This window comes from Bufo gargarizans, chromosome 4 (assembly GCF_014858855.1).
Source record: "Bufo gargarizans isolate SCDJY-AF-19 chromosome 4, ASM1485885v1, whole genome shotgun sequence".
Classification (NCBI taxonomy): domain Eukaryota; kingdom Metazoa; phylum Chordata; class Amphibia; order Anura; family Bufonidae; genus Bufo; species Bufo gargarizans.
This window is the reverse complement of record NC_058083.1, coordinates 408,331,281-408,344,355: the sequence shown is the minus strand read 5'-3', so window position 1 is coordinate 408,344,355 and position 13,075 is coordinate 408,331,281. Positions and strand designations below refer to the sequence as shown.

Sequence of the window (13,075 nt, the reverse complement as noted above, 5' to 3'; positions counted from 1 at the left end):
TAGTGTGTGGGCACATTTCACATGGATGTTGGCACAGAACACGTGTTGTAGTCTGCATTGAAAACTCTGGTGTGCATGCCACAAAACTATCTCAATAATCTGTTGAATCCTTTTTTAATCTATCCCAAACTTAGGCTACTTTCACACTAGCGTTAACGTTTTCCGGTATTGAGTTCCGACATAAGGGCTCAATACCGGAAAAAAAGCTTCCGTTTTGTCCCAATGCATTCTGAATGGAAAGCAATCAGTTCAGTTTTCCTCAGGATGTCTTCGGTTCAGTCCCTTTTACGGCATTAGGCCAGAGAAAATACCGCAGCATACTGAAATGCATATTGAAATGCATTAATGCCGGATTCGGTACCAAGTGTTCCAGAAAAATGTATCTGGTTTCCCGGTCTGCACATGCGCAGACCTTTAAATCTGTGAAAAAAATAAATACCGGATCCGTTTTTCCGGATGACACCGGAAATGGCAAAGCATTTGTCAGACGGATCCGCATCCGGAAACAAATGATATCCGTTTGCATATGGATTTCCGGATCCGGCAGGCACTTCCGGCAACGGAACTGCCTGCCAGATTCTTCTAACGCTAGTGTGACTGTACCATAAACCGATCACAATATGATCTCACCCTTTACAAACTGGAGCATTTACAATATAACCTCTCTAATATGCCAGTAGCTGCCAATAGAGGGCGTCCTAAATCTTCCTGTGTATATTGATGGAATTTGTGAAGAAGAAACAACCAGTGTTCTGCTCGTATCAGTGAAGAAACTTCAGCATAAGATGGGTAAGTTTATATGTTTATTGATGCATTGGTAAGGAATTACGCGTTTTAGAGTTGGACGAGCCCCATCAGATTCAAACCAATATGACATATTGAGAGAAAAAGGACATATTTAAAAGATCAATATGTTATATTGGTTTGAAACTGATGAAGATGCACTTCCGGCCCGAAATGAAATGCAATTCAAACTTTGTGTAGGTTAGACTGCTCACATCTATGCCAGAGGCTCTATCTTGGTCCTCTGTGGGTGTCATTTGTTAAGATCGGGATTTTAGACGCCGGTCTTAATAAAGCCCCAGCGCTGGGAGTGGATCGCCGAAGCTAGGAAGAGCCGCAGGCCTCTCCATAACTTCAGCACTTCCGTAGAAAATGATAAATAAGACGGGCCTTCTGGCCTGTCCCTCCCATGCCAACACCACAGCCATTTTTTAAAGACCTGGTGTGAGCGGGGAGAAGTCGCAGATTGCGGAGCAACTAACCGCGTATGACAGATTCTTTCACAGTTTTAGCCCCATTCAGTGGGGCTTACCGATAAGTAGACTCCCACTGTGGTTTCCACAGTGGAAACTGCACCAGTAATGGACTGAAACAATGGGATTCTACTGCATTCAGAGGTGGACGAGCTTCCTTGCACCCTTCCCTCTTACTGCTGGTGTAGGGATCTTATAGTAAAGCCACCCAGACCTCTTCCATTTATCCCTAGTTCTAAATTCGTAGAAATATATACATGTACTGCAGCTACATCTTTCTCTAGACAGTGGAGAAGGAAATTGTGGGGGCATTACATACCATACGTAAATGAGGAACTATTTTGTATGCAGGCGAGAAAGGGATCAAAGGGGTTGTTTCACCTTAGACACAGGGGGCAGATCACTAGGACCTCTGGGACCCGCACCTATCTTTAGAACGGAGCCCGCAAAGTGAAGGAGGGTGCACACCCGTCCACCCTCTATTCATTCTTATGGGGGCGCCGAAAACAGCAGAGTGGCACGCTTGGGTATTTTCGGCAATCCCGTTGAAATAAATGGGAAGTGCACCTCGAAAGCATGGCCACCCCTCCGTTCACTTCTAATGGGGTGACAGAAATAGCCAAGCCAGCGCCTGGCTATTTTCAGCAATCCCATAGGAATGAATGGATTGCGTCTGGGGAGGTGCGGTGCGCCCTCCTTCACTTTATGGGCTCCATTCTAAAGACAGGAATGGGTCCAAGAGGTCCTAGTGATATGCCCCCAATGTCTGACATCGGACAACCCCTTAAATCACTTTTTCATAATCTGGGACCCACACATCAGACATTAGGGGCATATCTTAGCCATATGCCCCCAATTTCTGAGGTGATGCAACCCCTTTAACAAGAACCAATTGCAATGCATCCCATGAGATGAGCTGCTGCCCACACACAGAAAGGGAAGAAACTCCTCCAAATAAACAGAAAAAGAGTAAAAAGAGTTTTAAATTCATGGTAAGGCTACTTTCACCCTTGCGGCAGAGACATCCGGCAAGCAGTTCCGTCGCCGGAACTGCCTGCCGGATCAGGCAAAATGTATGCTAACTTATGGCATTAGTAAGACTGATCAGGATCCTGATCAGTCGAAAAAATGCATTGAAATGCCGGATCCGTCGTTCCGGTGTCATCCGGCAAAACGGATCTGGCATTTATTTATTTTTTACCTTTTTTTCAGTCTACGCATAACATAACGACGGATCCGGCATTCTGGTATTCTGAACGCCGGATCCGGCACTAATACATCCCCATGGGAAAAAATGCCGGATCCAGCGTTCAGGCAAGTCTTTTTCGCCGGAGATAAAACGGTAGCATGCTGCGGTTTTCTCTTTTGCCTGATCAGTCAAAACGACTGAACTGAAGACATCCTGATGCAAACTGAACGGATTACTCTCCATTCAGAATGCATGGGGATAAAACTGATCAGTTCTTTTCCGGTATAGAGCCCCTGTGACAGAACTCTATGCCGGAAAAGAAAAACGCAAGTGTGAAAGTACCCTTAACCCCTTTAAGGCAATTCCAGATAACATAGAAATTAATATACTATAAATCAAATTCCATACCTCATCGTAGGTATATCTGTAGTCTGCTCTCTTCGACTTTAGATCCCATAATACTACTGTACCAGACTCATAACCAATTAGCAGCTAAAAGACAAAACTGTAATGTTAGAAATTTAATTGAAAACACTGGAATATTCATTTTAAATTTCATAAAAGATGATGAGAGATGACAGACTGATTTAAAATAATTAAATGGGTATTCTGAGACTCTTATACTGATGACCTATCCTCTGGTTATCAGCCTTCTTGTAGGCACAGCGTAGCCCCATTCAAAGTGAAAAAAGCATGTGCAGTGTGCTCTCCATTCACTTCTATGGGTTATCCGAAAATAGCCAAGCGAGCACACTTTCAAAAGTCAAATAGAAATTAATGAAGAGCACAGCGCACAAGCGTGGCCACTGCTCCATTCACTTCTATGGGACTGCAGGAAATAGCAGAGCTGGAACTTCCATAGAAATGAATGGGCACAGCTGTGCATGAGCTCTTGTTCACTTTCAGGGTTCACATGGCTATGCCATGTGATATACTATTTTGGGGATTGCCTTTGGATAGAAAAACATTCTATACAGTTAAAATAAATAAGGAATACTGAGGTAAACAAAGACTCCTTTTTGTCCTTCTGTCAAAAAAAAAGAAGCCCCATAGATACGTTACATCTATAAGTTGGAAGCCTTTCCCAATGTACACGCTAAACATGGGGCTCTAACGTAACAGGAACAGGGCTTTTCTCGTGGAAGAGTTCTGTTTAATTGGAAAAATAAGATTCGTCAGCTTCGCTGAAGTTTGACGAGAAATTCAATTTGTTACAAATTGATTTGACACGAATTGCTAGAAATGAGGTATACCCAGGCCATTTGGCACGGAGCGGCCATGCTGTGGACGGGTTGCAGCCATGCTGTGGTGAAGGACTACGCAGCGAATTAGCTTACAGCTGCCTTTCATTTAAAAATAAAGACTGCAATGTATAGTCCTTCTTCATTGTTAATTACCACACAGCACCTTTAAAACGGGGCTGTTGCTGGTATGGGGTTTGGCTGGTTAGGTGGGGGCGCAATATGCAAACTATTGCTGTTCTGGCCTGCAATCTCCTGCAGGTTATTTGACAGTAAATATGGAATATTAATCAGCTCTGGCATATTCACTTCTCCAACCTCACCGCTCTCCTGTCTTACAGGTGGGAACTCTTCTTCTGCCATCTACTTTTCCTCCTCTTCCACATAATCTTTTATTGATGAGGATATGTCATCAGGAACATCCAGCTCCTCCTCTCTCTGCATCTTGCTGACCTTTCTAGGACATGGAGAGTTTGAAGGATGATTTGGAAGAAGCAAAGCCAGTAAAAGATGAGGATGGTCATCATTAAGACCTGGCCCCTCTAAGGGGTGCAGACTGGGTGGTATTGGTTGGCACACTGAACACTGGAATAATAAAAGCTTCTATAATATTGGTATTAAATTCCTCTAATAATTGTTTTCAGCAACACTGTCCCTAGCACATGAGCGTTTGCCACATGTCTCCCTATGCTCAGCTCACAAGGCAATGGCGTAACCTGCACGGGATGAGGGTTTTATAGGACTGTGACATCACAGGGGATGGCTATCTGCGGATTGGCTGGCTGCATAGTATTATGGGTGATCTTGCATTACCGGGCTTCTTACTTTCACTTTGTAACACGTGCAACCACCATTTTAGGAATAACTGAATCGTTACCACGAAGCGCGAGACACTTCGGATGTGTTGTGAAGCAAAGTTTTCCTAAACTTCAGACTGACTTCCGCTTCGAATGCTTCGCTTCACTCAACACTATTTTGTATGTTCTTGCCATCCGCTAGTGACATCTGTTGTAAATGACAATAGTTTTTTTTCCCCCAACTACAAATTAAAGTCTTTCACAGTGTAATTTGAACTTCTGCTCTTCACTGATATGATTGTGCACATCTTGATAATTTAGCCAAAAAAGCCTGTGATGAAAACACAATTTCCTCCTATATCCTCCTTTTTTTGTCACCCCATGCAACTGATATACTGTACTGTTGCATATATTGTTGGGGACGGGCTTATCAAGAAGCTTAAACTTAAAGGGGATGTCTTACCTCGGACACTAGTGGCATATTGCTAGGATATGCCACTAATGTCAGATAGGTTCAGGTCCCGGTCCCACCTCTGGGACTGGCACATCTCTAGAACAGAACCCCCAAAGTGAACGAGAGGGCACTGCGCATGCACAGTCGCCCTCTATTAATGTTCATGAGAGTTCCAGCTTGGATTTTTCCAGCAGTTCCACAGAAGTGAATAGAATGGTGTCCACACTTGCATGGTGCATTCTTCATCCATTTCTATGGCACTTTCAAAAACAGCTAAGCACACTCGATCTGCTATTTTCAGAACTCCCACAGAAGTGAATTGAGAGCACACTGCACATACTCAGTGTGCTTACGTTCACTCTGGGGGCCTCATTCTAAAGACAGGTGCAGGTCCCAGAGGTGGGACCCACACCTATCTCATATTGGCAGCGTATCCTAGCGATATGCCATCAGTGTCTGGTGTCAGACAACCCCTTTAAGTTTCTTTATATGTCCACCCCCAACAATATATGCAACAATATATCAGCTGCATTAGGTGTCTAAAAAAGAGAAGAGATAGGCGGAAACTGTGTTTTTATCACAGGCTTTTGGTTGAATTATCAAGATGTGCACAATCATATCAGTGAAGGGCAGATGTTCAAGTTACACTGTGAAAGACTTTAATGTGTAGTTGGTGGAGAAAACACATTGTCATTTACAACAGATGTCAGGAACGAGGGATAGGGGTAGCAAGAACATAAACAGCTAAACGGAACTCTTCCAGAAGAAAAGTCCTGTTCCCGTCAAGTTAAAGCCCTATGTTTAGCGTGTTCACTGCGAACACCTTCAAGCTTATACATATAACATATCCATGCAGCTTCATTTTTTGATGGAAGGACAAAAGGGAGTTGTATACCTCGTAGTTTTTTTTTTTTACTGTTTATAAAGTTTTTCTATCCAAAGGCAACCCACAAAAAAGTACACCATGTGGTATACTTTTTGCTAGGAGTCTAGAGTAATTAATGTATCCCACAAAAGTAAGTACACCCCTCACATTTTTGTAAATATTTTATTATATATATTCCATAGGACAACACTGAAGATATGAAACTTTGATGCAATGTAGTCAGGGTACAGCTTGTAAAACAGTGTAAATTTGGTGAGCCCTCAAAATAACTCAGCACACAGCCATTAATGTCTAAACCGCTGGCAACAAAAGTGAGTACATCCCAAAGTGAAAATAGCCAAATTGTGTGTCAATATTTTGTGTGGCCATCATTATTTTCCAGCACTGCCTTAACTCTCTTGGGCATGGAGTTCACTAGAGCTTCGCAGGTTGCCAATGGAATACTCTTCCACTCCTCTGGTGGACTTTAGAGACCTTGCGCTCCTGCACCTTCTGTTTGAGGATGCCCCACAGATGCTCAATAGGGTTTAGATCTGGAGACCTTCTTGGCCAGTCCAGCAGTGGTTGTCTTGGAGGTGCGTTTAGGGTCGTTATGTTGGAATACTGCCCTGCGGCCCAGTTTCTGAGGGGAGGGGATCATGCTCTGTTTCAGTATGTCACAGTACATGTTGGCATTCCCTCAGTGAACAGTACCTCTTAACACTGGCAGCTGTGCAACTCCAAACCATGACACTCCCACCACCATGCTTGACTGGACACACTTGTCTTGAGAAGGCAGTGGCGCTCGCAGTATTGCCATGGCCTTCTTGCAGCTTCCTGCAGCCATTGACATTACAACTATCCAGAGGATAGGTCATCAGTACAAAAATCTCGGGAAACCCCTTAAGGAGCATTTGATTTTCAGGAAGGAGCGCTTGGCTGATCCTTGCAGCTTCTAAAGGCAGCTTAAAGGGAACCTGTCACCCAAAAATCGCCTATTAAGCTGTTTACAGTACCTTATAGTGCTGTATAGTCGTTTCCTGATGCACTTTTTGTTAGTTTTGCAGCATGTATGCTCAGTCAGAAATCGATGTTATATTCAGCTGCTGCCCCGTGCTTCAAGTCAGGCTTGAAGTCACGGGGGCAGCGGCCTCGGCGTCTTACATGGCCCTCTCCCCGCCCCCTGCCTCTGTGACTGACAGCCGAAATCCGATTCCGGGACCGCGCTGAACGGCCGCATGCGCAGTAAAGGGCGGCAGGAGCGCGGTCCCGGCTGCCGCGCGTACTACGCGCCGTCTTACTTTCGCCGCACTGCGCATGCGCCCGACATCCTGTATCAAACGCGCCCCCGCCCGGCATGCCGGGCGCGTTTGATACAGGATGTCGGGCGCATGCGCAGTGCGGGGAAAGTAAGACGGCGCGTAGTACGCGCGGCAGCCGGGACCGCGCTCCTGCCGCCCTTTACTGCGCATGCGGCCGTTGAGCGCGGTCCCGGAATCGGATTTCGGCTGTCAGTCACAGAGGCAGGGGGCGGGGAGAGGGCCATGTAAGACGCCGAGGCCGCTGCCCCCGTGACTTCAAGCCTGACTTGAAGCACGGGGCAGCAGCTGAATATAACATCGATTTCTGACTGAGCATACATGCTGCAAAACTAACAAAAAGTGCATCAGGAAACGACTATACAGCACTATAAGGTACTGTAAACAGCTTAATAGGCGATTTTTGGGTGACAGGTTCCCTTTAAGTGTCTGCTGCTAGATCTCACTGAATCATTTATTTGTCTTCTAATATAAGGTGTTAAAGAGGTTTTCCTGTATATAAATATTGATGACTTATCCTCAGGATAGATCATCAATATCAGATCGGTGGGAGTCCGACACCCAGCACCCCGGCCAATCCGCTGGTTGAAGAGAAGGCCACGCTCCGTGTCGGCACTACCTTCTCTTCATTGTTTACCTTATCGCCGTCGACAGACAAGTGGTGATCAGGTGTAATTACAAGCCGCCCCATTCATTTCAATGGGACGGCTTGTTACTAAACAATTGAATAGGAACAAGTCGTCCCATAGAAGTGAATGGTACGGCTTGTAGTTACACCTACTCGCCGTCGAAAGCAAATGCGGCCTTCCCTTCAACCAGCTGACTGGCAGCGGTGCTGGGTGTCAGACCCCGGCCGTTCTGATATTGATGTCCTATCCTGAGGATAGGTAAACAATATTAAAATCCCAGAAAACCCCTTTAGGGCTAGTAACGAAACTGCACCACAACGTAAAAACCACATGTATTTATTTTGGAATAATTGTAGTTGTGGTTTTAAATACAATGCAAACAAATTCTATTAATGACTGCAACAGTGGCAAAGGGCTGCCAAAACGCAATGCAATAGTGTGGACATGTGTTTAACATTTACAGACCGTATGAAGACAGGGAGTGGGGGTATACTAAAAAGGTGCCAAACAGACTAAGCATATTCTAAAAATACATTTTGTTCTTGCGAGTGAAAGTTGGGGAGCAATCCCATGCATGTAGAAAATGTCAGGATAGCAGCCTATAGGGCATGATGGCATGCAAACAAAGGATGACACCGCTACACTTCCCACAGTCATTGTCCCAGCTCTCAGGGCAAAAATCTTCAGAGCTGACATCACACAGTTTGAGCACTATTCGTTCCATTTACCCCTTGTTGCCAACAGCGGAATACTTATGTTGCAGATTATGTATGAGAAGTTCAATGGTAAAGGTCATTGAACAAACTCATGACATACATTTTAAGAGGCAGGCTCCATTGCAGTTTTTCAGTTCTGGTCCCAAATTATGTCACTCAAAAGTTTATTACATTTAGCTGCAAGATAAAATGCTTTAGTTCTGGCTTTTTCGTGGATTTCTTTATTGTACACTGTTCTTCTGTAATCCTCGAGTTCTTCTTCACAGACCTACAGCTTTTCCAAGCCAAATAAATTACCATTTTATTCTCTATTGAAAGCTCAAAGCATTCATCCAGAAGCAGTGCCTGGCATGGTGGGTCTTGATGTGACATATTTTGTCTAAAATCTATGGCTAAGTAAATAACTTGATTGTTAGATGGCTAAAATTGCTGCAGGGAATGCGGATATCCAGTCCAGGCTATGGACACTTTGGGTGACATTTTTATGTTAAATATATGTATTTGATTGTAAAGCATATTCCCAATTTTATTATTAATCATTTTGCACATTTTGGCTTCTGCCGCTTCCATGTATTACAGTACAGTTAAACTGGTTGTCTGACAGCTATGCCTCCAGTCCCTCTCTCTTTTCTCCTGATTGCTGACTTATGACCAAATAAAAGTGCAACTTTCACTTGGTCATAAATCAGCTTAGACTAAGTTCACATCTGTGGCATTCTTCAGTTTTTCTGTCCTGGTATAAGAACAGAAAAACTGAATAGCCGGATGCAGCATATACCAAACACCAGTGGCGCCCACAGTATCCAACTGACTATAATAAGATCTGCAGGGTTGCTGAGCATGTAGCTTTTTTGTCAAACCTGCAATGGAGGCTCTTGCCAGAACCTCTGCTGCAGATGTGAGCCTTAGAAGATCATGAAGGAGAAGAGACACCTAGACATCAAAAGATTTCAAAAGATTTTTCAGATTTCACTTTGAACAGCATTCTGCAGCTTGCTATGTACTGTGATATACAGATGCTGCAGAAGCATTTTAATAAAACAAAAAATGTTAGTCAGCCAAAAATGTATGCATTTAAGCAACGAAGATAAGGCCACATTTTGCCAAGCAACAGTGTTTGACAAGATACAATAAATATTGGAGCACATTTATTAAGACAGGAGTTTTAGACCCCTAAGCTGGCGGTGGTTCTGCCAAAGTTATAAAGAGGCGTCAGCCTCTTCATAACTTTGGCGGATCCTCACCCAGTTCTAAATGTAAGCCAGCTCCCTAGCTGTCTTACATTTAGACCTTTTCCTACGTCTAAAACAGGCGTAGAAAATGATAAATGAGAAGGGCCTACCGGCCCGTCCCCATCCCCGCTCGCACTCCATGTCCACATTTTTTTTTAGACTTGGCATGAGTGGGGAGAACTCGCAGACTGCGGCTCAGCCAGCTGTTTACCTTGTAAACATTGACCTTTTTAGTATTAGGCTACTTTCACACTCGCATTTGGTGCGGATCCGTCATGGATCTGCACAGACAGATCCGTTCAGATAATACAGCCGCATGCATCCGTTCAGAACAGGTCCGTTTGTATTATCTTTAACATAGCCAAGACAGATCCGTCTTGAACACCATTGAAAGTCAATGGAGGACAGATCCGTTTTCTATTGTGCCAGATTGTGGCTCAGTTTTTGTCAGACGGACACCAAATTGCTGCAAGCAGAGTTTTGGTGTCCGCCTCCTAAGCAGAATGGTGACGGAACGGAGGCAAACTGATGCTTTCTGCGTGGATCCTTTTCTATTCAGAATGCATTAGGGCAAAACTGATCCGTTTTGGACCGCTTGTGAGAGCCCTGAACGGATCTTACAAACGGAAAGCCAAAACGCCAGTGTGAAAGTAGACTTAAAAAGACAATTTGCTAAACCGTTCCCTTGCTCATTATAAGAAACATAATCAAAGATATAATGTGGCATTGGACTTTGGAAATTAGTTTCTACAAATAAATTATCCACTGCACAATAAAATTAAAACCCACCTTTCCCTCATCCATTGGATTATCACTGATGTGGACAACTGGCCCTGGATGTGATTTGGATGACCTGAAAAAAAATAAAAAAAAGGATGTACATTATATACGACAAAATAAACCAAAGTGACATGCAATATGTTCTGAACTGGTTGTTGAACTGTGAGTTTATCTAACATGTATACTAAGGTAAAAATTAGCTAAATTGCATGCTAATCTACCCAAATACTTTAGGGGAGATTTATCAAACTGGTGTAAAGTAGAACTGGCCCATAGCAACCAATCAGATTCCACCTTTCATTTTCCAATGAAGCTGTGAAAACTAAAAGGTGGCATCTGACCAATTACACAAATGATGTGGTATCAGTAGGGCAAACTCCTATTGTGTATATTGAGCTAGCTGCTAGGTTGTTGACAACATGTGAATATTTCCAAATGCTAATTTAGTTATTAGACAGGTAGAAATGCTGAAAAATGCAGCTTTTAGAAAATATGAATACTTCAAATAAGGCCTCTTTCACACGACCGTATGGCTTTTTCAGTATTTTGCGGACCGTTACTGTTCCGTTTTTCCCTACGGCATATATGGTATACAGTAATTACATAGAAAAATTGGTCTGGGCATAACATTTTCAATGGAGGGTTCTGCAAAAACGGAACGGATATGGAAGACATACGGAGTACATTCTGTATGTGTTCGTTTTTTTTTTTTTTTGCAGACCCATTGACTTGAATGGAGCCACGGAACGCGATTTGCGGGCAATAATAGGACATGCTCTATCTTTGAACGCAACGGAAAAACAGAAATGGAATGCATACAGAGTACATTCCGCAAACGATAAAAAAAAAAATAAAAAAAAAATAAATGGTTGTGTGAAAGAGGCCTAAGGTTGAGTTCACACCACCATTTAGCGGTCCATTCTTCTGATCGGTCTGTTGGATCAGAAGAACGGAAAGCTAAATGATGGTGTGAGCTCAGCGACTCGGATGCGAACCCAAACAACAGACGTGTGCATGAGGCCTAAGTGGTATCGTATGGTCATAAGTGCACTAATGCCATATGGTAAGCGTCTGACTTCTGAACTGCATGATCACACTTTCACACACATGGAATTTGGAAATATGAAATGGGTACAGAATCTTTCAACTCACATACACAGGACATACAAAATGCTACCATTTTTTCTCAACTTTTCTGAACAAATCCCACAGTTCCTATAACAGAATTCTGGCTTCAAAAATTAGCAAAACAGGATTTTGTGACTTTCTGGGCTTATTTGAGCAAATATTTTGCAACCACTTACGCCACTTCTGAAAAACAGGTAGGAAAAATGGACATGGTTAGCCTGTCAAGCTGATTTAAGCCACATTTATCAACCGTGATTATTTTTTATAAATAAAGCCACAAAAAATAATGGCATATTCTTAGTCTAGTAGAGGATGCTGTAGAAAGTGGAGTAACATCTCAAGAGTGAAGTGTTAGGGTACTTACACGGCAACAATGAGAAAAAATAGGGCGTGCTAGTTTGTCCATTTTAATAAAAATAAAAAATGTTGTTCATTTAATAGCCATTTTTCAGAATGCCATCATGAAAAAAAAAAAAAAACGGCTGTTAACCACCTCAGCCCCCCTAGCTTAAAACCCTTAATGACCAGACCACTTTTTACAATTCTGCACTACACTACTTTCACTGTTTATTGCTCAGTCATACAACTTACCACCCAAATTATTTTTACCTCCTTTTCTTCTCACTAATAGAGCTCTCATTTAGTGGTATTTCATTGCTGTTGACATTTTTACTTTTTTTGTTATTAATCGAAATTTACTGAAATTTTTGCAAAAAAAATGAAATGTTTCACTTTCAGTTGTAATTTTTTTTTAAAAAAACGACATCTATATATAAATTTTTCTCTAAATTTATTGTTCTACATGTTTTTGATAAAAAAAGAAATGTTTGGGTAAATAAAAAAATGGTTTGGGTAAAAGTCATAGCGTTTACAAACTATGGTACAAAAATGTGAATTTCCGCTTTTTGAAGCAGCTCTGACTTTCCGAGCACCTGTCAAGTTTCCCGAGGTTCTACAATGCCCAGACAGTAGAAAACCCCCACAAATGTCCCCATTTCGGAAAGTAGACACTAAGGTATTCGCTGATGGGCATAGTGAGTTCATAGAACTTTTAAATTTTTTGTCACAAGTTCTTACAGAGTCTCATATTCCACTAACTTGTGACAAAAAATAAAAACTTCCATGAACTCACTATGCCCATCACGAAATACCTTGGGATGTCTTCTTTCCAAAATGGGGTCACTTGTGGGGTAGTTATACTGCCCTGGCATTTTAGGGGCCCTAATGTGTGAGAAGTAGTTTGAAATCAAAATGTGTAAAAAGTGCCCTGTGAAATCCTAAAAGTGCTCTTTGGAATGTGTGCCCCTTTGCACACCTAGGCTGCAAAAAAGTGTCACACATGTGGTATCACCGTACTCAGGAGAAGTTGGGCAATGTGTTTTGGGGTGTCATTTTACATATACCCACGCTGGGTGAGAGAAATATCTCGGCAAAAGACAACATTTCCCTTTTTTTTTATACAAAGTTGG

General features: G+C 42.7%; 1 protein-coding gene across 2 annotated transcripts in view; it reads right to left on the bottom strand.

Moving 5' to 3' along the window:
- The window catches only part of STXBP5 (syntaxin binding protein 5), a 424,762-nt gene that overhangs the window by 197,066 nt on the left and 214,621 nt on the right, over window positions 1-13,075 (bottom strand). For both annotated transcript variants that reach the window (XM_044291763.1, XM_044291764.1), the window contains exons 6-7: window positions 10,488-10,551; window positions 2,854-2,937 (exon numbers count right to left, since the gene is read on the bottom strand). In XM_044291763.1, coding sequence (XP_044147698.1) covers window positions 2,854-2,937; window positions 10,488-10,551 — 148 coding nt within the window. The remainder of the gene's footprint in view (window positions 1-2,853; window positions 2,938-10,487; window positions 10,552-13,075) is intronic.